This window comes from Jaculus jaculus, chromosome 6, assembly GCF_020740685.1.
Source record: "Jaculus jaculus isolate mJacJac1 chromosome 6, mJacJac1.mat.Y.cur, whole genome shotgun sequence".
NCBI lineage: Eukaryota > Metazoa > Chordata > Mammalia > Rodentia > Dipodidae > Jaculus > Jaculus jaculus.
Genome location: NC_059107.1, coordinates 10912729 through 10936867, shown reverse-complemented (window position 1 = coordinate 10936867; position 24139 = coordinate 10912729). Strand labels below are relative to the sequence as shown.

The 24139-nt window shown below is 46.6% G+C and overlaps 2 protein-coding genes across 2 annotated transcripts in view; one reads left to right on the top strand and one right to left on the bottom strand.

Annotated features, from left to right (window-relative positions):
• Nucleotides 1–10845: 10845 nt before the first annotated feature.
• On the top strand, nucleotides 10846–11802 carry LOC123461649 (olfactory receptor 2B11). Its single transcript, XM_045153180.1, has one exon. The coding sequence runs from the start codon at nucleotides 10846–10848 to the stop codon at nucleotides 11800–11802; it is 957 nt and encodes a 318-aa protein (XP_045009115.1).
• A 3494-nt stretch (nucleotides 11803–15296) lies between these two features.
• Nlrp3 (NLR family pyrin domain containing 3) overlaps nucleotides 15297–24139 on the bottom strand; it is a 31318-nt gene continuing 22475 nt past the window's right edge. Inside the window, exons 10-12 of the mRNA XM_004657452.2 lie at nucleotides 18558–18728; nucleotides 17761–17931; nucleotides 15297–15871 (exon numbers count right to left, since the gene is read on the bottom strand). Of these exons, the coding sequence (XP_004657509.2) occupies nucleotides 15772–15871; nucleotides 17761–17931; nucleotides 18558–18728 (442 nt within the window). The 3' untranslated portion in view covers nucleotides 15297–15771. The remainder of the gene's footprint in view (nucleotides 15872–17760; nucleotides 17932–18557; nucleotides 18729–24139) is intronic.

Genomic DNA, 24139 nt, shown 5'->3' with positions numbered 1-24139 from the left:
AAATCACCAGTGAAGATACTCAACAGTGGACACTGCAAGCCTCATATTTGGCCAGCCAGGCCAAATGAGCCAATGAGTGCAATAGTGGCACATCTGTCATGGTGGAAACCAACTGCCCTCTAATTGGACTGGAGGCCTGCTCCATGGGAGGGAATACATCCCTGATACTGAAAACTTAAAAACAGGGGTAGTCATGAGCCCTAGGGGTGTAACGTCTGCTGCTGTTTGGTTAAATGTATATGCTATGCTTATTAAACTGCCCAGTAAGCACTTCTCTTAATGTTCATTCACTTATATTAATGCTACTCTCACTTTTGGTAGAGAATCTTCTCTTTTCAGATGGCAGGGACCTTGGGATGACTCAGAAGGCATCATGGTGCTGGAAAGAAGTAGCAGGAGTGCTCAGTACTGCAATATCTCTATCACACTTCCAAGGCTCAGGGTCTATTGAGGAAGAGGTGGTGGAAAGAATGTAAGAGCCAAAGGAAGTGTAGGACTCCTTACAACGTGCTCCTCCAGACACAAAATGGCCTGGATATTCATGACCTGTGTATTAGTCAGGGTTCTGTAGAGGAACAGAACTGCTAGAATGAATTATTTAAAAAGGGGATTTATTGGATAAGCTTACAGTAGTCCAATAGCAGTTGCAGGCCCGAGAATCACCGAACCTGGTAGCTGCTCAGTCCTCGTGTCCAAAAGCCTCAGCAGTCCCGACCCGGCACTGCAGATGGTGTGGGGAAGCCTGGAGGCTTCCTGAGGAGCCACTGGGTTTCAATCCATGTGAGTCTTCAGTTGATGCTGGTCTCAGTCCGCACTGGTCTTCAATCCACGCTGGAAGGTAGCGAGCAGCTCCAGCAGCCAAGTGGAAGGGAGGAAGGAAGGGAGGGAGGGAGGGAGGGATGAAGGGAGGAAGGAAGGAATTCTTTTTACCCAGAGCTTCCTTATATCAAGTCCCCCTCTGAGTGGGGGCCGCCCACTCTGGGGGAAGGGCTCACCCTGGGGGAAAGACTTCTTCCTTTAGTTGAGCCTTCCTAGAAGCAACCTGTGGATTACTAAACAGAGCAAGTTGACAACACCTAAACTATCACAACCTCACAGTGCCTGGCACTACCTTTTTAAGACCATCATAATAGGAGAAAAAGATGATGACATCAAAATAAAAGCGAGACTGATTTAGAGGGGGAGGGTATATGCTGGAGAATGGAGTTTCAAAGGGGAAAGTGGGGGGATGGAGGGCATTACGATGGGATATTTTTTATAATCACGGAAGTTGTTAATAAATTTTTTTTTAATTTTCCATCACTGCTGGAGAGATTGCTCAGTGATTAAGTTGCTTGCCTGTGAAGCCTAAGGACCCAGGTTCCTCTCCCCAGAACCCACGTAAGCCAGATGCACATGGTGTCAGCACGCATCTGGAGTTCATCTGCAATGGCTGGAGGCCCAGCATGCCTATTCTCGTTTCTCATTCTCTTTCTCTCTCTCAAATAAATAAAGTGAATTTTTAAAAAAGAAGTTGAAGTAATTGTTCAAGTAATCCTGGTAGCCAAGGGAACTGACAGACGCCCCTCTATCTCCTTCAAGCTCTGGGGCCATAACTTTATATTTCCGTTTGTTTTCATGGTGAAGGTTCATTCACACTTTGTGTCTGTCCTCGTGCTTCTTCATGCCAAACACTAACACAACCAAGCCTAGCAAACAACAATAAACAGAGAGAATGAGGAAATTTGAGAGTTTCTTATAGTAAAGGCAAAACTGAAAAACAAAACACAACTCTGAAGGACTTAATTTAAATTTAGAGCTAGGACTGGAGGGATGGTTAGTGGTTAAGACGTTTGTCTGGGAAGCCAAAAGACCCAGGTTCGATTCCCCAGGATCAATGTAAGCCAAATGCACAAGGTGGTGCATGCATCTGGAGTTTGTTTACAGTGGCTGAAGGCCCTGGTACGCCTATTCTATCTATATGCCTCTCTCACTCTCTCTCTCTCTCTCTCTCTCTCTCTTTCTCTCTCTCTCCTTCTCCTCCTCGCTCCCAAATAAATAAAATGAATAAAATTTTAATTATTTTTAAAATAGGGGCTGGAGAGATGGCTTACTGGTTAAGGCACTTGCCTGCAAAGCCTAAGAATCCTGGTTCAATTCCCCAGTACCCTCGTAAGCCAGATGCACAAGGTGGCACAAGCATCTGGAGTTCGTTTGCAGTGGCTGGAAGCCCTGACATGCCCATTCACTCTCTCTCTCTCTTTCTCTCTCTCTCTCAAATAAATAAATAAATATAAATATTTTTAATTTTTAAATAACAAAATATAATAAAAAGAAATGTTGAAGCTAAAAAATGGCTCAGCAGTTATGTGCACTTCCTGTGCAAGTATGAGGGAATGAAGGAGCCTGAGACTGCCTGAGTTCAAATCTCCAGAACCCATCTGAACAGCCTGGGCATGACCAGGTGCACCTGTAACCCCAAAACCCCAGTCCTGTGGGGGAGAAGACACCAGACAATCTCCAGGACTCACAACAAGCATTCTGAAGACCCAATACAGAGACTTCAGTGACTAGTGATGACAGGGAACTTCCGACTCCCAAGTCTAAGATCACTAGGTGGCCTTTCCCTGCTAATCCATCACCATCTGCAGAGGGCTAGAAAGGAGCTCTAAGGGAGGGAGGAGAAGGGAAGACCTAAAGGGATGGTGTTGTATATATGTAAATAGATAAACAGGTTTCTGGGGGTGGAAAGGCCTAAGTGAGGTCAAGGGAAGAGATGAGGAAAGGAAGGGTGGAGGAAGGATATCAAAATTTAAGATGTTATCAGTAAGTCATATGAAAACCTACTTTTTTGGATAATGGTGCACCCAGAAGGCATAGATTGTGACTAGAAGACTTTTAGTGCCAGGGATGGTATACTTTCCCATGAGCTATTGGCCAGGGTGGTCCTTGATGTCTCAAAACATTAGAGGCTATTGCCAAGGCTTTTGGTTTCTACCAGAACTAGATGGTAAGACCCTATTGCTGAAGAATCCACAGTCTTTGGCTGCAAAGTCACTGAGCTAAGCTGAAAATCTCCTCCCTTTAGACCAGCTGACAGATAGCTGGAAAAAGCTATTCTGCTTGCAGCCCTACGGGAGAGAGAAGTCCTCAGTGATGAGAACAGAGGACACTACAAGCTTTAAGTGTGACCAGCCAGGCAAGATGACTGAACGGGTGCAATAGCGGCATGTCTCTTATGAGAGAAACCAGCTGCTCTCTAATTGGACTGAAGGCCCACTCCGGAGGAGGGAATATGTGCCTGGCACTGAAAACCTAATCAAAAGCCTATGGCAGGGGATGTCACGAGCCCTAGGAGTGTAGCACCTGCTCTCATCTGGTCAAATGTATATGCTATGCTCAACAAGCTTCCATGTAAGCACTTTTCTTAACATTCATACCCATATATTAATGCTACTCTAACTTTTGGTTAGAGAAGCTTCTCTTTTCAGATGGCAGTGACCACTGGGATGACCCAAAGGGCAGCATAATGCTAAGAAGTGACAGAGGAGTGCTCAGCACTGAGACATCTCTATCACACCTTCGGAGGCTCAGGGTCCATTGCGGAAGAGGTGGCAGAAAGAATGTAAGAGCCAAAGGAAAGTTGGGACTCCTTACAACGTGCTCCTCCAGACACAAAATGGCCTGGATATCCGTGACCTCACAGTGCCTGACACCACCTACACAAGACCATCATAAGAGGAGGGAAAGATCGTGATATCAAAATAAAAGAGAGACTGATTGACAGAAAGAGGGGATATGATAGAGAATGGATTTGTGAAGGAGAAAGTGGGGAAGGGGAGGAAATAATCATGGCTTATTGTCTATAATTATGGACGCTGTCAATTTAAAAAAAGGTTTAAAAAAAAATTCTAGAGAGAAAAAGCAACTGAAAGCCTCTTGTCCACAGTGGTCCCAGTGTAACCTTTTATTCCCAGAAAATGCCGGCGTGGATGCAGGCTTGCAGGTCTGCGTGAATGGTCTCTGCCTTTTTGCCCTTTCCGTGAAGCAAGTGGAACGGGCAGTGAGACGTCCTCAGTGCTGGAGGGCAGAGCTCTGCTCAGATTCCACTGTGCTCACCACCACTGAGAGTGCTTAACAAGCCAACTCACTTTTCCCCTGTGGCAGGCTCTAGACCACGACACTACTGCCTCTGTTATCCCGACGACACAAGTGAGGCCCGGGTTACCTAACCTGCCTACAGACCCACGGAAAGCAACCTTGGGGCTGAGGTCAGTTCAGCTCATTTTCTAACTGAACAACAAGCTGCACATGTCACTGCTTCACTCCCCAGCCTTAAAAGTTAAAATAAGGGCTGGAGAGATGGCTTAGCAGTTAAGGTATTTGCCTGAGAAGCCAAAAGACCTCAGTTCGATTCCCCAGAACCCATGTAAGCCAGATGCACAAGGTGACTCATGCGTGTGGAGTTCATTTGCAGTGGCTGGAGGCCCTGGTGCACCCATTCTCTCTCTCCCTCTCTCTGCCTTTTTCTCTCTCTCTCAAATAAATAAATAAAAATAAAGTTTTTTTAAAAAAACAACTTAAAATGAGAAGAAAAAGGAGGAGTAGGGAAGGCTTCCATGCTCATGACGATTCCATTTCCTCTTGTCTTGTAATCTTGGATCTGCCTTAATTACAAGTAGTTCCATCACACACTTCCTCAATTACCAGTCAACCCCTTAGACACTAATTAAATAAAGCATCAGGGAAGAGTTCCAAGCCAGAGGAGAGCAAGCTTCTACTAGTAGTATCTGGGGAGAGAGCGTGCAGGGGACAAGGTCAAGTTTAACCTGGGGAATAATTGTGAAATCCACAGGAAGCATGACATGAGCTGGCTTGGCACCTAAATGCCCCGTCCTTGGCAGTCAGCGGCACTGTCTATATAAGCGCGGAAGCCGGCTTCACCGTACCACAGTCCACAGCATGCGGTTATTGCGAATCTGGGGCCCGAGGAAAGTGCTGCCAGCTCTCCGTGTCCCCAGCAAGCCTGCAGCAGGGAAATGACCTACACCTGCCGAGGGTCAGGGTCAGGTGGGTACTGGGTCCCATCAAAGCGAACAGACAGCACCCTCCGGGTACATGTCCCACGTTTGCAGTGAGCTAACACCCTTCCCTAGCACAGACAGACTGGTGCAGGCGGCATGAAATTCTCTTTCCTGAGGAGGGGACCATGGAAGAAGGGAGTCGTTGTTGGGCTCCAGAGAGGGGGGGCTGGCACAGGGTTTGTAACATCAGCTTTCACATGCCGTTACAAGAGGGGCCAACTTGAAGTGCTAAAGCTTCACTTATCCCAGTAATGTTGAAGACTACAAGAGAAGTTGAAGCACTGACACACTTTCTCCTCATGCTTGTTAATATCCTGATTTTACTCTAGCCTGCACTTTGAAAGGAAGGCTACCAGAGTCAGGACTGTAAACACAGCCTGCGTTTCCCCTCTTGGTTGAAAGTTTCTGTTAGTTAAGAGCACTCAGTGTCCATACACCTCACCCCAAGGTGCAGTCGCTTGTAGTATAATCGTACGCTGAGGCAAGGTGCTGGCTGACCTGGCTACTCAGATTGGGGAAATTTTAATATGAATCTCAGGGTGAAGCAAAGGTTAAGAAACAATAAATTCCCAAGGCTGAGTGGTGTGCTCAACTCCTGAGCTGCTTTTGAGAAATTCTGCTAACCACTTGGAGTTAGCTCATCCCTCTATTATGATGGAGTAACTGACACATTCAATGAAGCCCCCAAAAGACTTCAACAGCAAGTGTCAAGGATAAGAGATAAATAAGTAATTGGAGCCCATTATTGTGCATAATCAATATGTGCTAATAATTTTCAGAAGCAAAAAATAAGCAGATTAGAGATAGGTAGGTGATAGATAATACATAAATTCAAAAGTAGGTAGGTAGATATATAACAGATAGAGTGATAGATAGATAGATAGATAGATAGATAGATAGATAGATAGATAGATAGATAGAAGATAAACAACTGGCAGATAATTCCATATGAGGACACAAGTCTACTTTCATCAGGACTGTTATGGTTCTTATCTTTCAGGAAACTGGAAGACTTGAAGGCATTTTGTTCTTAAGACCTGAGTCTGCAAAAGACACCATCACTGTGAGTGTGTATGCTGTTCTGGGGAAGGAAAGACTGCCTGTAAAGCCACGGTCAGCCAGCCCTGAGGCTCTGACAGGCATGACTGCCCAGAGCAGCAGGGGAGGATGACAAAACACATGTTGGCCCTGTGTAGGCAAGACTGATAGTGCATGGTCCTGGTGGAGGCATGGGCAAGGAGAACCTCATCAGAAACCATGCGGATTCTTTGAGTCTCTTTGACTAAACGTAAATCAGCCATGAAACAGGAGGAAGAGGCCGGTTTGAGATTGGGAGCATGTAGGACAGGGGCAACTGTGGATGTGTCTGTTGACAGTGTCAAGAAATGGTGGGGGAGGGCTGGAGAGATGGCTTAGCGGTTAAGCGCTTGCCTGTGAAGCCTAAGGACCCCGGTTCGAGGCTCGGTTCCCCAGGTCCCACGTTAGCCAGATGCACAAGGGGGCGCACGCGTCTGGAGTTCGTTTGCAGAGGCTGGAAGCCCTGGCGCGCTCATTCTCTCTCTCTCTCCCTCTATCTGTCTTTCTTTCTATGTCTGTCGCTCTCAAATAAATAAATAAAAAATGAACAAAAAAAAAAGGTGGGGGAGGCTGCGGAGGCGACACGTGGAGATGCAGGTTTAGGAGGACTCTGCCTGAGTGTGTGGATTGTGGCAGGTGTGGAGACTCCAGGGCTCCCCGAGGGAAGAGAGACTGCACCTTAGGGAACACTTCAGGGCCGGGTGACGGCGCTTGGTGGTGTAGTGATGAGCACAGAGGCCCTAGAAGAAGTCAGGGAATGCACAGACCCAACTGAGGACAGCGCCAAGCGAGGGACCTGGACAGCAGGTGTCAGGCACAGCGGGGCAGGGCTCTGACGGTGAGAAGCTAGAGTGGGGAGTACATCCATCTCAAAAAAAAAACAGAACTGGTACACAAACCAGCCATCCACCCCAAGGTCTGTACCCAGAGCGAATGAAATCAGCATACAAGGATATGGGTGTTATGTGTACACTACTCACAAAATAACTAAGATGTGGCATCAGCATAGGTGCCTGCCAACAGGTGGCATGGTAAAGAAATTGTGAGGTACATACACAATGTAGCTCTTTTCAGCCATAAGAAAACTGTCATTTGTAGCAAATGGATGCAACTACAGCATATTATGTTTAGTAAAATAAGCCAGGTATAGACAGACAAGTACTGCATGTGAGCTTCCTGTCATGTGTGGAGACTAAGAAGAGATTCACATGAAGTAAAATAGGCCAGGTATAGACAGACAGGTACTGCCTGCAAGCTTCCTGTCATGTGTGGAGACTAAAAGAGATTGACCTAAAAGTAGAACAGGGATAACTCGAGCCTGGGAAGTGTGTGGAAGGAAGGAAAGGGGAAGAAGGGGATTTGATGAGTGCATGCTATATATTGCATGCACTCCAGTTATATGAATCTTTCATATAAGCAGAGCAAAGAGCAAAACCCACTGGCTCAGGTCTCCAAGAGAGAGTGAGTGGGTGGCACCTGACTCTGAAGGAGTTGCCACTTACTGCTCAGAGATTTCAGATCAATGACCCGCAGCCCAACTGCTTGACCTCTGAAGTGACTGCAAGGACGCAGTGATGACTGTGACCCTGCTACCATCACCACACGCACAGGCGAATCCAACCTCCGCCCTGCTCAACTCATAAACCGTGATGTTATGGGACTTCCGGTTAAGATGCTGGCGTTAGAGCCACGCCAAAGCAGCCCAGCGGAGAGAGACAGTGTTATGCCCTATGATAGGTACCTGTGTTTACAAAGAGGTCCTGAACTTGTTGGAGATAAAAATTCTGTTCTTTGAAGTTAACCCTTCAAATATTTTTGAATATTTTTATTTATTTTTTTAAATTTATTTGATAGTGACAGAGAGATTAAAAGGCAGATAGAGAGAGAGAGAAAGGGAGCACCAGGGCCTCCAGCCACTGCAAATGAACTACAGATGCATGAGCCACCTTGTGCATCTGGCTTACGTAGGTCCTGGGGAATCCAGCCTCGAACTGGCATCCTTAGGCTTCACAGGCAAGCGCTTGACCAGTAAGTCATCTCTCCAGCCCTATTTATTTATTTATTTATTTAAGAGGGAGAATAGGTGCACTAGGATCTCTAACCACTGCAAACAAACTCCAGATGCATGCACCACCTTGTGCATCTGGCTTTCTGTGAGTAAGTACTGGGGAATCAAACCTGGGTCCTTCGGCTTTGCCAGCAAGCACCTTAGCCACTAAGCCATCTCTCCAGCCCACCCCTTCAAATAATTTTGAGAGAATAGATAAAGTGCAATAATTGGATGTTACACCAGCAGATTGAGAACGACATTTAGAGCACTGGCTGGAGAAGGTGTTCCTGGTGCACTATCCAAGCTGAATAGACCTCAGCTCATTTTCCAGTTTATGCATAAAGTACCCAACCAAGAATTAAGATGAGGGCTGGATAGATGGCTTAGCTGATAACACACTTGCCCGCAAAACCTAAGGACCTATGTTTGACTCTTCAGGTCCCACGTAAGCCAGACGTGCAATGTGATACAAGCATGCAAGGTTGTGCATGCACACAAGGCGATGCAGGTGTCTGGAGTTCAACTACAGTGGCTGGAGACCCTGGTGCACCAATTCGCTCTCTCTCACTCAAAAAAAAAAAAGGCCAGTCTATTGGGCTTGCCTCAGAAAACAAAAAAGAAAGAAAAGACAGCACTAGAAAGATGGTTTAGCATTGCTTGCCTGCAAAGCCAAAGGACCCAGGTTTGATTCCCCATGTGGCATGCAGTAGTGCATGCATCTGAAGTTTGTTTGCAGCAGCTATGAGCCCTGGCATGCCTGTTCACTATCTCTCTTCCTCTTTCTCAAATAAAGAAAAAGAAAAAATGTTTAAAGAATTAAAATGAGGGCCTGGAGAGATGGCTTAGCAGTTAAGCGCTTGCCTGTGAAACTTAAGGATCCTGGTTCGAGGCTTGATTCCCCAGGACCCATGTAAGCCAGATGCACAAGGTAGCATATGCACCTGGAGTTCATTTTCAGTGGCTGGTGGCTCTGGTGCGCCCATTTTCTCTCTCTCTCTCTCTCTCTCTCTCTCTCTCTCTCTCTCTCTCTCTCTCTCTCAAATAAATAAATAAATGAATAAGTAATTTTTTTAAGAATTAAAATGAGTCCCCCAAAATTATGTACAGATAAAAGTTATTTTCAGGTTTACCCTGAGGCATAGCCCCTTCATAAACTTAAAGGTGAGTATGCTTGGGAGAACTAAAAAGGTCAGTGCTCTGCAGCAAAAGCTCATCACCAGGCAGGAACAGATCCCACTTCTTTCTTGCTAGGAATGGCATCCAGAAATCAAGCTGGCTGTATTTTCCACCTTGTAGGGATGACAGCTGCTTGAAAAAGAAGTTGTGTCTAGAGTTCAAATGTCATTCTAAGTTTAAAAAATATATTAACACTTGGATTGGAGAGATGGCTTAGCAGTTAAGTGCTTACCTATGAAGCCTAAGGACCTCGGTTCAAGGCTAGATTCCCCAGTACCCACAAAAGCCAGATGCACAAGGTGGCATGTGCATCTGGAGTTCGTTTGCATTGACTGGAGGCTCTGGTGTGCCCATTATGTCTTCTCTCTCTCTCTCTCTCTCTCATTTTTTCTCTCTCTCCCCTTTTTTCTCTGTCTGTCTCTCTCAAATAAATAAATAAAAATAAACAAAAACTTATACACACACACACATTAGCACTTGAGTAGTCTGTAGGGCCACCTGAACTTTCATGAAGCAACACTAAGGGCTGCCTTTTACTCTAACCAAAAGCCTATGACTATGCTCAGAGCGAAATGCTCTGGGGGCAAGAGTCAGGAGTTGAAGTAACATGCTTCTTGGCTACTCCTTGTACTGACAGAATCTGGAATTCTGCTATTTTTACTGCGAAAGTCAGTGATCGTGGGACATAAGGAGAGAGCTTACTATATCCAGAGAGCCATGAGCACCACCTCAGTGACAGACCAAGGTGTCAGCCATCGGATGTGAGTTGGCTGTGGTCATATAAAGAGACCACCTCACTGCTTACAAAAGCCTTCCTCTTGTTTTTTGTTTTGTTTTTTGTTTTGGGTTTTTTGGGTTTTGTTTTGTTTTGTTTTTTTGAGGTTAGTCTCACTCTAACTCAGGCTGACCTGGAAGTCATTCTGTAGTCTCAGGACAGCCTTGAACTCATGACGATCCTTCTACCTGTGCCTCCCAATTAAAGGGGATTAAAAGCGTGTGCCACCATACCCGGCTCTTCCTCTTGTTTTATGACACCTCCCTCATCCCTCCCACCACTACCCCTATTAGGCAAAATGAGAGAGCACAGACAACTCCCACTGATGTGTCCCTAGACAAAAATGAAACACACCAGTAGAGAGCTGCGGTGGGCATGACCAGATTCCAGTAACACTGAAATTCTCATTGTGTGGTATGCTTTCACATTAAGTCTTCACAACCCTCAACTATTTTCTCTGCATTTTTAACAGATGCAGGAGGTGAAGCTTAGGAAGACGGAATGACTTAAGGGTAAGTGAGAGAGTGTGAGGACGTACACGCTGCTGCTCCAATGACCCCTCACTGAGATGTCTCTGCAGCACAAAGAAGGTCAGACAAGATGGAGCCTAAGAAAGAGTAGGCTGAAGGAGAAGCAATTCATTTACTGCAAGCTCCTCATTCAAACTCTTTTGACTCATCACAATTGCCTGATGATGCCTCAGCATGAGAACTGACAACCAGAGCTCTTTGGGGGATCCCCCTGGGGACTTCGTCCTCCTGGGCATTTCCGACAGGCCATGGTTGGAGCTCCCTCTGTTCGTGGTCCTCCTGGTTTCTTATGTTCTGGCCATGCTGGGAAACATCTCCATCATCCTGGTGTCCCGGCTGGATCCCCAACTGCACAGCCCCATGTACATCTTCCTCAGCCACCTGTCCTTCTTGGACCTCTGCTACACCACCACCACTGTCCCACAGATGCTGGTCAACATGGGCAGTGCCAAGAAAACCATCAGCTACGGTGGCTGCACAGTGCAATACGCCATCTTCCACTGGCTGGGCTGCACCGAATGCGTCATCTTGGCTGCCATGGCCCTGGACCGCTACGTGGCCATCTGTGAGCCTCTCAGGTATGCCATCATCATGCACCGCCCGCTCTGCCAACAGCTCGTGGCGGTGGCCTGGATCAGCGGCTTTGGTAACTCCCTCGTCCAAGTCATCCTGACTGTACAGCTGCCTTTCTGTGGGCGGCGGGTGCTGGATAACTTCTTCTGCGAGGTGCCGGCCATGATCAAGCTGTCGTGTGCCGACACCTCAGTGAACGACGCCACGCTGGCCGGGCTCGTGGCCTTCTTCGTGCTGGTCCCCTTGGCTCTCATCCTCCTCTCCTACGGCCTCATTGCTCGGGCTGTGCTCAGGATCCAGTCCTCCGGGGGACGGCACAAGGCCTTCGGGACTTGCTCTTCCCACCTGCTCGTGGTCTCCCTCTTCTACCTCCCTGCCATCTACATGTACCTGCAGCCTCCATCGAGCTACTCCCAAGAGCAGGGCAAGTTCATCTCCCTCTTCTACTCCATCATCACCCCCACCCTCAACCCCTTCATCTACACCCTGAGGAATAAGGATGTGAAGGGGGCTCTCAGAAGACTCCTGGGAAGGCTCGGTAGGCTCTGTGGAAGGTGAAGAGCTGAGCTGAGGCGCTCACCACGCGTTTTTACCACAGTACACTGTGTGCTGGCTTAGGGATGTGGCCTAGAAGTAGTGTGCTTTCCTTACATGAGCACAGTCCTGAGTCAATTCCCAGAACTAAAAAAACATACTCAGAGAATCTGTTGCCTTATGAATTAATAATCATACAATAGGCTCCTTAAGAGATTTGAAAAGCCTCAGAAATTCCCTATCCTAAGTCAATTTTTAAAAGCATAATTCTAAGCCAGGCGTGGTGGCACACACCTTTAATCCCAGCACTCAGGAAGCAGAGGTAGGAGGATCATCGTGAGTTTGAGGCCACCCTGAGACTACATAGGAAATTCCAGGTCAGCCTGAGCTAGAGTGAGACCCCACCTCGAAACCAACCCCCCACCAAAAGAAGCAAAATAAATAAATAAAAGCATGATTCTAAGAGGCCATATGTTTTCAAGAACTGCTTAAGTGACTCAGTGTTCATAAGTGTTTGTGAGGTATTCCATTTCTAGCATCCTGGCTCTTTGCCATTTATTTCTTCCTGTTTCTTCTATTTTCTATTATTGCTCTTCGCTTAAACTTTCTTCTTTTGAAATTTCTCCCAACTGTGTCTAGTAGGAATCCAGCACCTGAGGAGATGGCTCAGTTGGTAAGTGTGCTTGTTGTACAAAAATGAACCCCAGAATCAGAACCCCAGCACCCACGCCAAAAGGGCTGGACACAGCCATACAAGCCCGACACATCAGCACCAAGGAGGGCAGAGACAGAAGGATCATACCAGCTTTTTGCTCAGCCAGTCTAACCAAAAATAAATAAATAAATAAACAGCAAGTGCGGAGTCCACTGAGAGATTCTATCTCAGGGAAATGAGGCTAAACATGAATAGAGGACTCCCCCTCCTTGGTTGCACAGGATGCACACATCTACACATACACACTAAAGAAAAGTTCTAAAATGTACCTATTGGGCTGGAGGGATGGCTTAGCGGTTGAGGCATTTGCCTGCAAAGCCAAAGGACCCAGGTTTGATTTCCCAGGACCCACATTAGCCAGATTGCACGCATCTGGAGTTGGTTTGCAGTGGCTGGAGGCCCCAGCATGCCGATTCTCAATCTCTCTCTCTCTCCCTCTTTCTCTATCAAATAAATATGTAAGTGAAATATTTTTAAATGTACCTGTTAACAGTCTTATCTCATTTATGATAAACATATTTTCCATAAATTTAATTTTCATGAGTTTCCTATCACTTTTTCTAACATCACACAAATGAAGTGAGCTCCTGTCTTCCGTGGTCACAGGCGATCCTATTCTCCCATGAAAGCTCATTTTCCCTTCCTGTAGCAAGTTTTCCCATTTCTGATTTTGGAAACTATAGCGAGCCTGCCTACCATGGGGTGGACGATTCTGTTAGGATGCAAGGGTGAAAACCAAGATGATCTCTTACCTCATGGAAGGAAATATTCTCATTGAGAAAACAAATTGTCAGTATAATCAATGTTAAGGACAATGAAAAGTTCAAGGGCTGAAGACATAGTGGAGGATACTTACCTAACCTGGCCCTGGCTTCAGTCCCCAGAACCACACACAGGAAACATAAAAGGAGATGGCCAAGGCCAACACGTGTAAACGGCAAATACACTACGTGTGTGTGCACCAATCTGTTAAGTTCTGAACCTCATGGCATGATCACTTTTATCGCTCCCCCTTCTTTACGTGACAACTCTCTGTTGGAGAATTTGCTTCTCTTTTTCAGATGGACACAAAACCTAAGGAGAGAATCATCCCATCACACCCCAACAGGGCACCAGCTGAAGCCATAGAGTAATTGGGGTAATGAGCAAGAGATGCTTTCTTGGTGAACCTGATACCAGCACAGGGTGAAGGAGATGGACACAGAGAACACTCAACTCCTACCAAATCAGATATCCAGAGACACAGAGACTCCCAAGACCTCATCACTGAAGTAGACCTAAGATGAACCCAACACGACTCAGGGAAATTTGCGGAAGAGGGGGCGGAAAGATGTTAGAGCCATAAGTTGGGTCATTATGCACAGAGACATTGCCTCTCCCCCATAACTGAAGGCCACCCCCACCATGCAAGGCCAACAATACCCATGGGGGGACGACATGGAGAAAGCTAAAGATGGTACCATCCTGGCTGTATACACACTATGTACATAACTAATAAAAATAAATAAAATAGACCAACAGAGAGAAGGAGGGGATATGATAGAGAGCAGAGTTGTGAAAGGGACAGTGTGGAGGAGGAGGGAATTATCATGGTCTATTGTCTATAAGTATAGAAGCTGCCAATAAAAAATTATACATTAAAAAAAGAAATATAAAACAAAAACTTGTGCATACAAAAACACTCTAAGGATTACATGCCCATACACACAAACTGTTACAACTAACAAATGAATTCGGAAAAATTACAAGATATGGAATCAATACACAGAACTTGGTTACATTTCTGGACATGAGCAATAACCTATAGGAAAAGAAAATTAAAGGAATAGTCCCCCTTACAATAGCATCCAAATGACACATTACTCAAAAATTAATAAGCATGTGAAAATCTTGTACTCTGAACAAGGTAAAATTTGTGATGGAAGCTGGGCATGGTGGCACATGCCTTTAATCCCAGCACTTGGGAGGCAGAGGTAGGAGGATCACCATGAGTTCAAGGCCACCCTAAGAGAACATTGTGTATTCCAGGTCAGCCTGAGCTACAGTGAAATCCTACCTTGGAAAGGCAAAAAATAAAAAAAGTGACTGAAGAAATTAAGTGAGCATGATATGGTAGCCCACACTTACAATCCCACCTTCCCCTGCGTACATTAAATCTCTGTGCTGTGAGGGCTAAAACCGGCCCAGAATCCCTCCAGAATTTGGATAATGTGATTCCCGCCTCCCCTAGCCTCCCACTAACCACACTGGAACCGTTTTGCAAAGAGATATTTTAAATATCTAAGGTGAATTAATTTATTTTAGTAATTTAGATAAATAAATTTAGAAATTTCTATGTACATTTTTTTAAACTAAGGAGGCAATTTAACTCAATAAATACATAAGAGTTCTCATACATCTCTGAATTTCCAGATAGCTATAATAAGCATAAATTATCTTATTAAAAAGTTCAACTCTTAGGGCTAGGGAAAGAGCTTAGTAGTTAAAAGAGAGAGAGAGAGAGAGAGAGAGAGATTGAGAGAGCTGGGGAGGACACTACCCGTGCCTGAAGCCCCTCCCATGGGGAACAGAAGACAGAGAATTACTGGGCCCATGAAAACTGCAACCCTGGGGTGAGAGACTTCATCTCAAGGAATACATGAATGAGCGAAAGACATCCTGTGCTTTCCTCTGGCTTCCACATGCACACACACACACGTGTGTATCTGCACATACACATGAATACGCCACACACACCACATATGAGCATACAAAAAAATACAACTGTTACAAAAATTAAAAATAAATAAGTAGCTGCCCCAAACGTTCCACATAACATACGGTCAACTAGCTCTATTTTATGGACAATTAATAGAAGGACAGACAGCAGGGCTGATGATGTAGGCAAAAGTAAACAGAACAGACGACAGAAGATAAGAAGAGTTAGAGTAAGATGAGAAAAGAGTAGAGGAGGTGCTTCCTTGAAGAAGTTAGTTTCTTGGGGTCACCCCAGGAAGAAACCCTACACACACACACACACACACACACACACACACACACACACACACACATACACACATGCTAGTCTGTGATGAGCATCATGTAATTTGGATGGTTTTGCATCCCCAATGTCTTCACCAGGGAAGAGATTGCGTGGGCTCCTCACACAAGCCTTTGCTCTGGACCCTGGACCAGAAGACTTGCAGCTGTGATCTTGATGTCGCAGGGCTTGCTCCACTGGCGTGTACTGGAGTGCTGGGAGCCAGGACCTTTGGCAACTGGCAGTCTTGTATTTGTGCCTACCAAGCTGGCTCAAAGATGATGGTCAACTCGGGCTTTTCTTCCTGAAGTGCTTCTAAGGCACGTTTTGTCTCGTAATTGAAATACATTTCACACAATCTGTAAAAGCAAAAAGAAGGTTGTGTGTTGTACTTTTCAGAAAACTCAGTGTTGAGTTGAAAATCTCAGTTCACTGGGTGTAATTATGGAGGTACATAACTCCAGCACTTGCAAGGCTGAGTTAAGAACATAGCCACAAGCTCAAGAAAGCCCAGGACAACTTAATGAGACCCTAACTTTATATATATATATGTAATGCATATATACCTACACACACACACACACACACACACACACACACACACTAGGTTGGTTATACTGTTAAAGGTCTTTGTTAAAAAATAAACCTGCAGAAGCTGACAGAAAGCAGGAAGAAGCCATTCTGCATGCAGTCCAATGGGAGAAAGAGAAATCACCAGTGAAGATACTCAACAGTGGACACTACAAGCCTTATATTTGGCCAGCCAGGCCAAATGAGCCAATAGGTGCAAGAGTGGCATGTCTGTTATGGTAGAAACCAACTGCCCTCTAATTGGACAGGAGGCCCACTCCATGGGAGGGAATACATCCCTGATACTGAAAACTTAAAACAGGGGTGGTCATGAGCCCTAGGCATGTAACATCTGCTGTTGTCTGGCTAAATGTATATACTATGCTTATCAAACTGCCCAGTAAGCACTTCTGTTAATGTTCACACCCTTATATTAATGCTACTCTCACTTTGGGTAGAGAATCTTCTCTTTTCAGATGGCAGTGACCTTGGGACGACTCAGAAGGTATCACAGTAATGGAAAGAAATGACGGCAGTGCTCATTACTGCAATATCTCTATCACACCTTCCAAGGATCAGGGTCTAATACGGAAGAGGTGGTGGAAAGAATGTAAGAGCCAAAGGAAGGGTAGGACTCCATACAACATGCTCCCTCCAGACACAAAATGGCCTGGATATCCACGGCCTCATAGTGCCTGACACTACCTGCATAAAACCATTATAAGAGGAGGAAAAGATCATGACATCAAGAGTAAAAGAGAGACTGATTGTGATGGGGAGGAAGTATGATGGAGAATGGAGTTTCAAAGGGTAAATGGGAGGAGGGAGGGTATTACCATGGGGTATTTTTTATAATCATGGAAGTTGTTAATAAAAAAAAAAACTGCAGAACAGGTGTGGTGGTGCACGCCTTTAATCCCAGCACTCAGAAGGCAGAGGTAGGAGGATCGCCATGAGCTCAAGGCCACCCTGAGACTACATAGTGAATTCCAGGTTAGCCTGGGCTACAGTGAGACCCCCACCTCCAAAAAAAAAAGAAAACTGCAGGTACCAGTTTGATCTTTCCCAGAACCCATGTAAAGCCAGATGCAAAGTGACACCTGCATCTGTAATCCCAACATGCCTATGACAAATGGTAGGTGAAGCCAGGAGATGGCTTAGCAGTTAAGATGCTTGCCTGCAAAACTTAAGGACTTATGTTTGACTCTCCAGGTCCCATATAAGCCAGTCACACAAAGGGATGCAAGCACACAAGGTCTTACCTGTGCACAAGGGGAACATACGTGTCTGGAGTTCAAATGCAGTAGCTAGAGGCCCTGGCGCACAAATTCTCTCCCTCACCCTCACACATAAAGAAAAGGCCAGTCTAGCCGTGCATGGTGGCACACACCTTTAATCCCAGCACTTGGGAGGCAGAGGTAAGAGGATCACTGTGAGTTTGAGGCCACCCTGAGACTACATAGTGAATTCCAGGTCAGCCTGGGCTAGAGTGAAACCCTACCTCGTAAAACAAACAAGTAAACAAACAAAGAAAAGGACAGTGTATTGGACTTGCCTCAAAAAAAAATAAATAAAATCTACAATTGGCCTAGGCCCAGCCTGACCCTAGGTATAAATGAGTGTGGAGAGGTCTTAGGGCTTGCTTGGTAGCACTTGACTTTCTGCAGAACATACTCACTGTAGGCTTTGCAGGAGACAGCCCTGCTGTTTCAGGACTTCACAGAGCATCATGACACCCAGATCACCAAGGTCATTGTTACCAAGGCTCAGCTTTCGCAGGCTCTGGTTGGAGGTCAAGATTGTCGAGAGATCCCAGCAGCAGTGTGCTGTGAGGCTGCAGTTGTCTAACCTGTAAGAAAGCGGGGAGTGATTTAAAGAAAATGTTTTCTTAACCATTCATTCCTCCAGGTCTCCATGACCTTAACCTGCACAAAGAAAAGAACAAAAAAACACAGAATTGAATGGCTAGATGAAACTTTATATGACAATGTTGCTTTTCTTGCCTCTTTAGAGGGAAATGTCTTTTCCAATTGCACAGGATTGTAAAAATCAAATTAGTCACAGAAGTTTATGAATTGAGTTTGGCCAAGTGCTATCTCCCCAAAACAAGTTCATGAAAGGCAGTCTCATATATATACACACACACACACACACTTGTTTCTGATATAGGACTGTGGGGCAGGATCTCAATTCTGCAAACAGACAACCATCTAGCTTTATGTAGGTTGCTGGGGAACTGACCCAGACAACAGGCTCTGCAAGCACATGCCTTTAGCCATTGAGCTATCTCCTCAGCCCTCAGAAACTCAACTTTGGAGCTTTACTTCATCTAGAAAAAAATACCTTCCCAGTCTCACAATTCTGTACTGATGAAGACACCTCACTCCTCAAACACAGGCTCCCTCACGGTTGCTCCCCACCAAGGCCCACCTTACCACCACCGTGCCCACCACCACAGTCCGCCCAGGAACTCACTCCAACATCTGAAGCTTGCAGCTGGGGTGCAAGAGTCCCTCACAGAGGAGCTTGAGCCCCTGGTCTCCAAGAGCATTGCCTCGTAGATAAAGGTGTGTGAGATTCTGGTTGGTTCTGAGAGCAGAGGCCAGAGCTGAACAACCCAGAAGTGTAAGGCCACAGTTCACCAGCCTGCAGGAAGAGCAGAGAGGGGCCCTCAGCGCTGATCCCCAAGACATCGTGCAGCTGTTTCAGAAGCCAGAATCTCGGATACAATCTGAGGGGAGCACAACTCCCTGTTTCTCAATCCCACAGGAGAAACCAACAATGGTTTCTGCAGAGGTGCTGTAAGGACTGGGACGATACAAAGAGCAAAAACAAGCCATTCCGCTTCCCCCACCTCCTCCTGACACCGATTCCTTCTAGCGCCTCCCCACCACCTCTTCCAGAACAGCCCCATGTTACTTTGACAGTAATGCGCCTAACACTGCAGAGACCTGTCCCATATGTATGTATGTCTGTATGTATGTATTATGTAATTTGTTATTTATTTGAGAGAGAGAATGGGCATGTCAGGGCCTCAGCTGCTGCAAACGAACTCCAGATGCATGCACCACTTTGTGAATCTGGCTTATGTAGGTCCACAGGGAATTGAACCTGGGTCCTTTGGCTTTACAGGCAAGTGCCTAGGTGCCTTAACCACTAAGCCACACACACACACACACACACACACACACACACACACATATATATATATATATATATATATATATATTTTTTTTTTTTTTAAGGTAGGGTCTTGCTCCAGACTGACCTGGAATTTACTATGTAGTTTCAGGTTGGCCTCAAACTCACAGCAATCCTCCTACCTCAGCCTCCTGAGTGGTGTGATCAAAGGCGTGTGTCACCACGTTCAGCAAGAGACCTGTTTTGATTCCACTATCATTGCTGTAGTTACCTTCTTGTTCCTTGGACAACCAGGTGCAGTTTATGAAAAGAAAAGGTTAATTTTGACTTACAGTCTTGAGGGCATGTTTCACTGTGGTGGGGAAAGCTTGGCAGAGCAGAGACTGAACATCACAGCCTGTCATTTCAGCTGGCAGGTGACAGCAACAGGAAGCTGGCTCGGGTCACAAGGTGTGCTAGACTTACACAGCTCAAGGTCTGCCCCTCATGACATGCGGCCTCCGGAAAGGCTCTGCCTCCCAAAACGCCACTAGCTGGGGACCAAGTATCCAAAACACCTGAGGCTGCAGGGACACTTCACATTCAAACCACCACAATTACCATAGCAAGGTAGCACTTAGCCACAAACCCTACACGTTTCACAGATTAAAAGTCAGACATGTGCCAGGTAGTGTGTTTCTCTCAAAGAGAAGGCAAGTGGTAGAGCAACCACTCAGACACAGTAGTACCGAATACAACAGAAGCTATGGCAGGACAAAGGGAAGATCGGGGATAGCATGTGAAAGGTCCGGCAACTTCACAGTCCTCTCCAACATCTCTCTGTGGCATCTTCTGTGTGTGTGTGTGTGTGTGTGTGTGTGTGTGTGTGTGTGTGTGTGTGTGTTGTTTGTGTTTCGTTTGTCTTTTCTGTGGCATCTGCTATCCATCTCTCTTCTCCTTCTACCATTCAAAGGGATTCTCGAACACAAAGCCCTTAGCTTGCATGGATACCACAGAGTAAGAATTATTTTTGCACATGTATGCTTGCATGTGTGTGCCATGTCCGTGGTATGGGTCCGTGGGGGGGTGGATATGGAGACGTGTGTGTGGAGGCTAGAGGCTGGCATGGACGGGGGGCCTTTCTCGGTCATTCTAAACATTATTCCTTGAGGCAGTGTTTCACACTGGACCTAGTGCTCACTAATCCAGATAGACGAACAGTTCAGTGAGTCCCAGAGGATTTGTTGCCATTTCCTCAGCACTGGAACTATAGATGTGCAACTGGCATTGTACACGGGCTCTGAGAATACAACTCAGATTGTGACGCTCAAGTGCCAAGTACCTGAGCCATCTCTTTGGGCCCACGAATAAAAGTTTCTGATGTACTATGCTTGGATTAAGTTTAGCACTTTCTATAGACCAATGTTATGGTTTAAATGTGAAATACTGGGCTGGAGAGATGGCCTAGTGGTTAAGCACTTGCCTATGAAGCCTAAGGACACCAGTTCGAGGCTCAATTCCCCAGGACCGGCATTAGCCAGATGCACAAGGGGGCGCACGATTCTGGAGTTCGTTTGCAGTGGCCAGAGGCCCTGGCACGCCAATTTTCTCTCTCAATCTGCCTCTTTCTCTCTCACTGTCCGTCACTTTCAAATAAATAAATAAAAATAAAAACAAAAAAATTTTAAGTGTGAAATATCCCTTACAGGCTCATGTGTTTGAACTCTTGGTCTATCCCCAGCCAGTAGTGAGGTCTGGGGAGGTTGTGAAACATTTAAGAGGTGGAGCCTGTCTGGGGGAATTGCAGGCTTTATGAGTTATAACTTCCTGGTTCTGGCATAAGCTCCCTGCTTCCTGACCGGCCCAGGTAAGAGCCAGCTTCCACCACCACGGAGCTGTTTGCTGCCATGACCTCATGACGGACTGTATCCCTCAAACCCTAAGACCATATAAATCCTTTCTCCAGCCGGACATGGTGGCGCACGCTTTTAATCCCAGCAGAGGTAGGAGGATTGCTGTGACTGGAGTACTGAGTAACATCTTGATCACACCTTCCAAGGCTCAGGGTCTAATGTGGAAGAGGTGGCAGAAAGAATGTAAGAGCCAAAGGAAGGGTAGGGCTCCTTACAACGTGCTCCCTCCAGACACAAAATGGCCTGGATATCCATGACCTCATAGTGCGTGACACTACCTACACAAGACCATCATAAGAAGAGGAAAAGATCGTGACATCAAAATAAAAGAGAGGACTTCCGGTTCAGATGGTGGCGTAGGTACCACGCCAAAGTAGCCTAGGGGGGAAAAAGACCAAAACAACTCAGCAAAATACACACTTTTACTAAAAAGTGAGGTGTATAGGAAATTGAAGTGGCAGCGGAGAAGTAGGAGAGATCCAGAGCATCCAGAGCCTGCACAGGCCGGCAAAAGTGGCTCCAGCAGCTCGGCCAACCGCCGCGGCGCACCAGAAAGCCGCCAGGCTCGGCTCCAGCCGCAGGAAAAGCCAGGTGCGGGATTTTCCCCTCACACCGCGCTCTCCGCAACTCGGGAAACGTGAGGGGAGAGCAGCAGCGAGCAGCGGAGGAGAAGACCGCGAGGAGAAGCACACGTGGAGCAGCGAGACAACCAGAGCAGCCGCGGCTCCCTCCCCTCCCCCAACGCCTGAACCCAGCTCCAGCGAACGGAGCAGCGGTCCGGGACCCAGCCTCGCCAACTTGGGCTGATGGCGGGACCCAAGCAGGAGCAGAGTTCGGCAGCAACATCAGCAGCTCCAGCACTGGTAACAGCGGCCCCAGCAGCAGCAGACCCAGCAGCGGCAGCAGCGGCAGACTCGGCAGCAGCAGCTTCAGGGGGAGCAGCAGCAGTGGACACAGCAGCAGCAGCTTCAGCAGCAGTGGTGGCTCCAGCAGTGGCAGCTACAGTAGCAGCACAGGCAGCAGCAGCGGTGGGTCCAGCAGCAGCACCTTCAGCAGCAGCGGCTACAGACCCAGCAGCAGCAGCTTTAGCAGCAGCAGGGGTGCTGATCTGCAAGGCCACACTTGCCAGGCTCGGTTTGCCCTGCAGGAAAAGCCAGTGTCCAGCTCCAGAAATCAGAACAGCAGCCCGACAACCCAGGCAGCAACTTGACTGAGACCAAAATCATCCAAGGTAACTGGGATTATACCAGGGAAGGGTCTCACTTGGTCGCAAGCTGACTTGTATCCCTCAACAGACCAGAAATCTTAACCTCTTTGTTGATAGAGGATCTGGTCGTTATAATAACTACTCTTGCAATACATAGTCGGGGCTGTTTTTGATTGAATGTGTACAGTGTTTAGTTAAATTTTAGAATCTACCTGTATTTTATTCCACTCAGCCTGCTTGAATACTCCCATAGCAGGGAAACCCAACCCCTAAGAACATCTTTGTAGATACTCTGAGAGTCTTAAGAGCCACACCTAACACCTTAAGCTCCTACCCTGAAAATATATTACATCAAATCAATTGATACAGCTAAGAATACCCAGCTAGCTAGAAAATCCAAGCATTAACTTAACCCAAGATGCAAAAATATATACATTATAACACATAACACAAAATAAAAGAGAGACTGATTGACAAGAGGAGGGGATATGATGGAGAATGGAGTTTCAAAGGGGAAAGTGGGGGAAGGGAGGGTATTACCATGGGATATTTTTTATAATCATGGAAAATGTTAATAAAAATTGAGGAAAAAAAAAAGAAAATGCTTATCTGATTTATCAGCATGAGGGAGAGGACCAAGCAGGTTCAGAACGAATGTCGAAGCCCCACAGAGAGGGCAACTGCAGCCTGTCACCAAGCTGCCAGACGTGAGGCCCAGGCTCGGGGATCACACAGAGGTACGTGCTGTGGACTCAGCCCCTTCCTCCCCAGTACCTGTCAGCAAAGGTCTAATCTGCCTGAGCTTCGTTTTCTCCTCTTCAAATCAGGTGCTGATAACTACTTGCCCCAGTTTTCTGAGGCCACTGAGCTAACTCGTACAAACAGCACAGAGAAGCGGTGACTCGCGGGTCGTCACGCTCATTAGCCGGTAGTCTGCATTCTGTGTACTGCGGAATGCCGGCATCAAGAGCCTGATGAGACCGCCGGACAGTGAGGGACCGCGGGCTGAAAGCAGAGTGTGCTGCCACGGGAAGCGAAAAGTCTGCCACCTGCCTTCAGGCCTGCACATCGCCCTGGGAAGAGAGGCGTCCACCAGCCGGTGGTCACTGAGAAAGCGGGACTGGTGTCAGTGCTGAGCCCCATCGCTGAGGAGCTGGAGGTCTGTGTCACAGAAGCGCGGCTGTTGTCCCTGGGGAATGAGGGTGGAGCTGCTTCCCAGAACCCCAGAGCGAAGGACGAGCACAGGGCGAGGACCCTGAGAAGCTGACAGCCGGCCAAGAACTTGGTGCAGAGGCAGCTTGCAAGGAAACCATGCAGCCTTACCAGGACTCACAGGCGACATGAGTGACTATTCACATGAACATATGAAAAGCAAGCTTTTCACTCGATTCAAGGAACTTGGGCTCCACAAACTCTAAGGTTTCTGCCAACTTTTACCATCATGACTCGGCAGCCCACGCCTCATTAGCAGTAGTAGACTTGTCCCTAGCATCCTCCAGGAACTGGCTCCAAGACGCCCCGTAGATGCTCAACTCTTGTGTAAAAGGCATAGTTTTTGCATATCAACTCCACGCCTCCTCCCATGTCCTTTAAATTATCTCTAGATGACTTACCACATCTAATGCAGTTACATGAGGTGTTACATTATCAATAGTTGTACTGTACAGTTTAAGGAGTCATGACAAGGGGAAAGCTTTACACATGGTTCAGTACAGACATAATTGTTTTCTGGTTTTGGTTTTTTTTTTCATCCTCAGTTGGTTAAATCTACTGCTACTTACCAAGAGCGGTTTGTGTGATTCTAGCTCTACAAACCA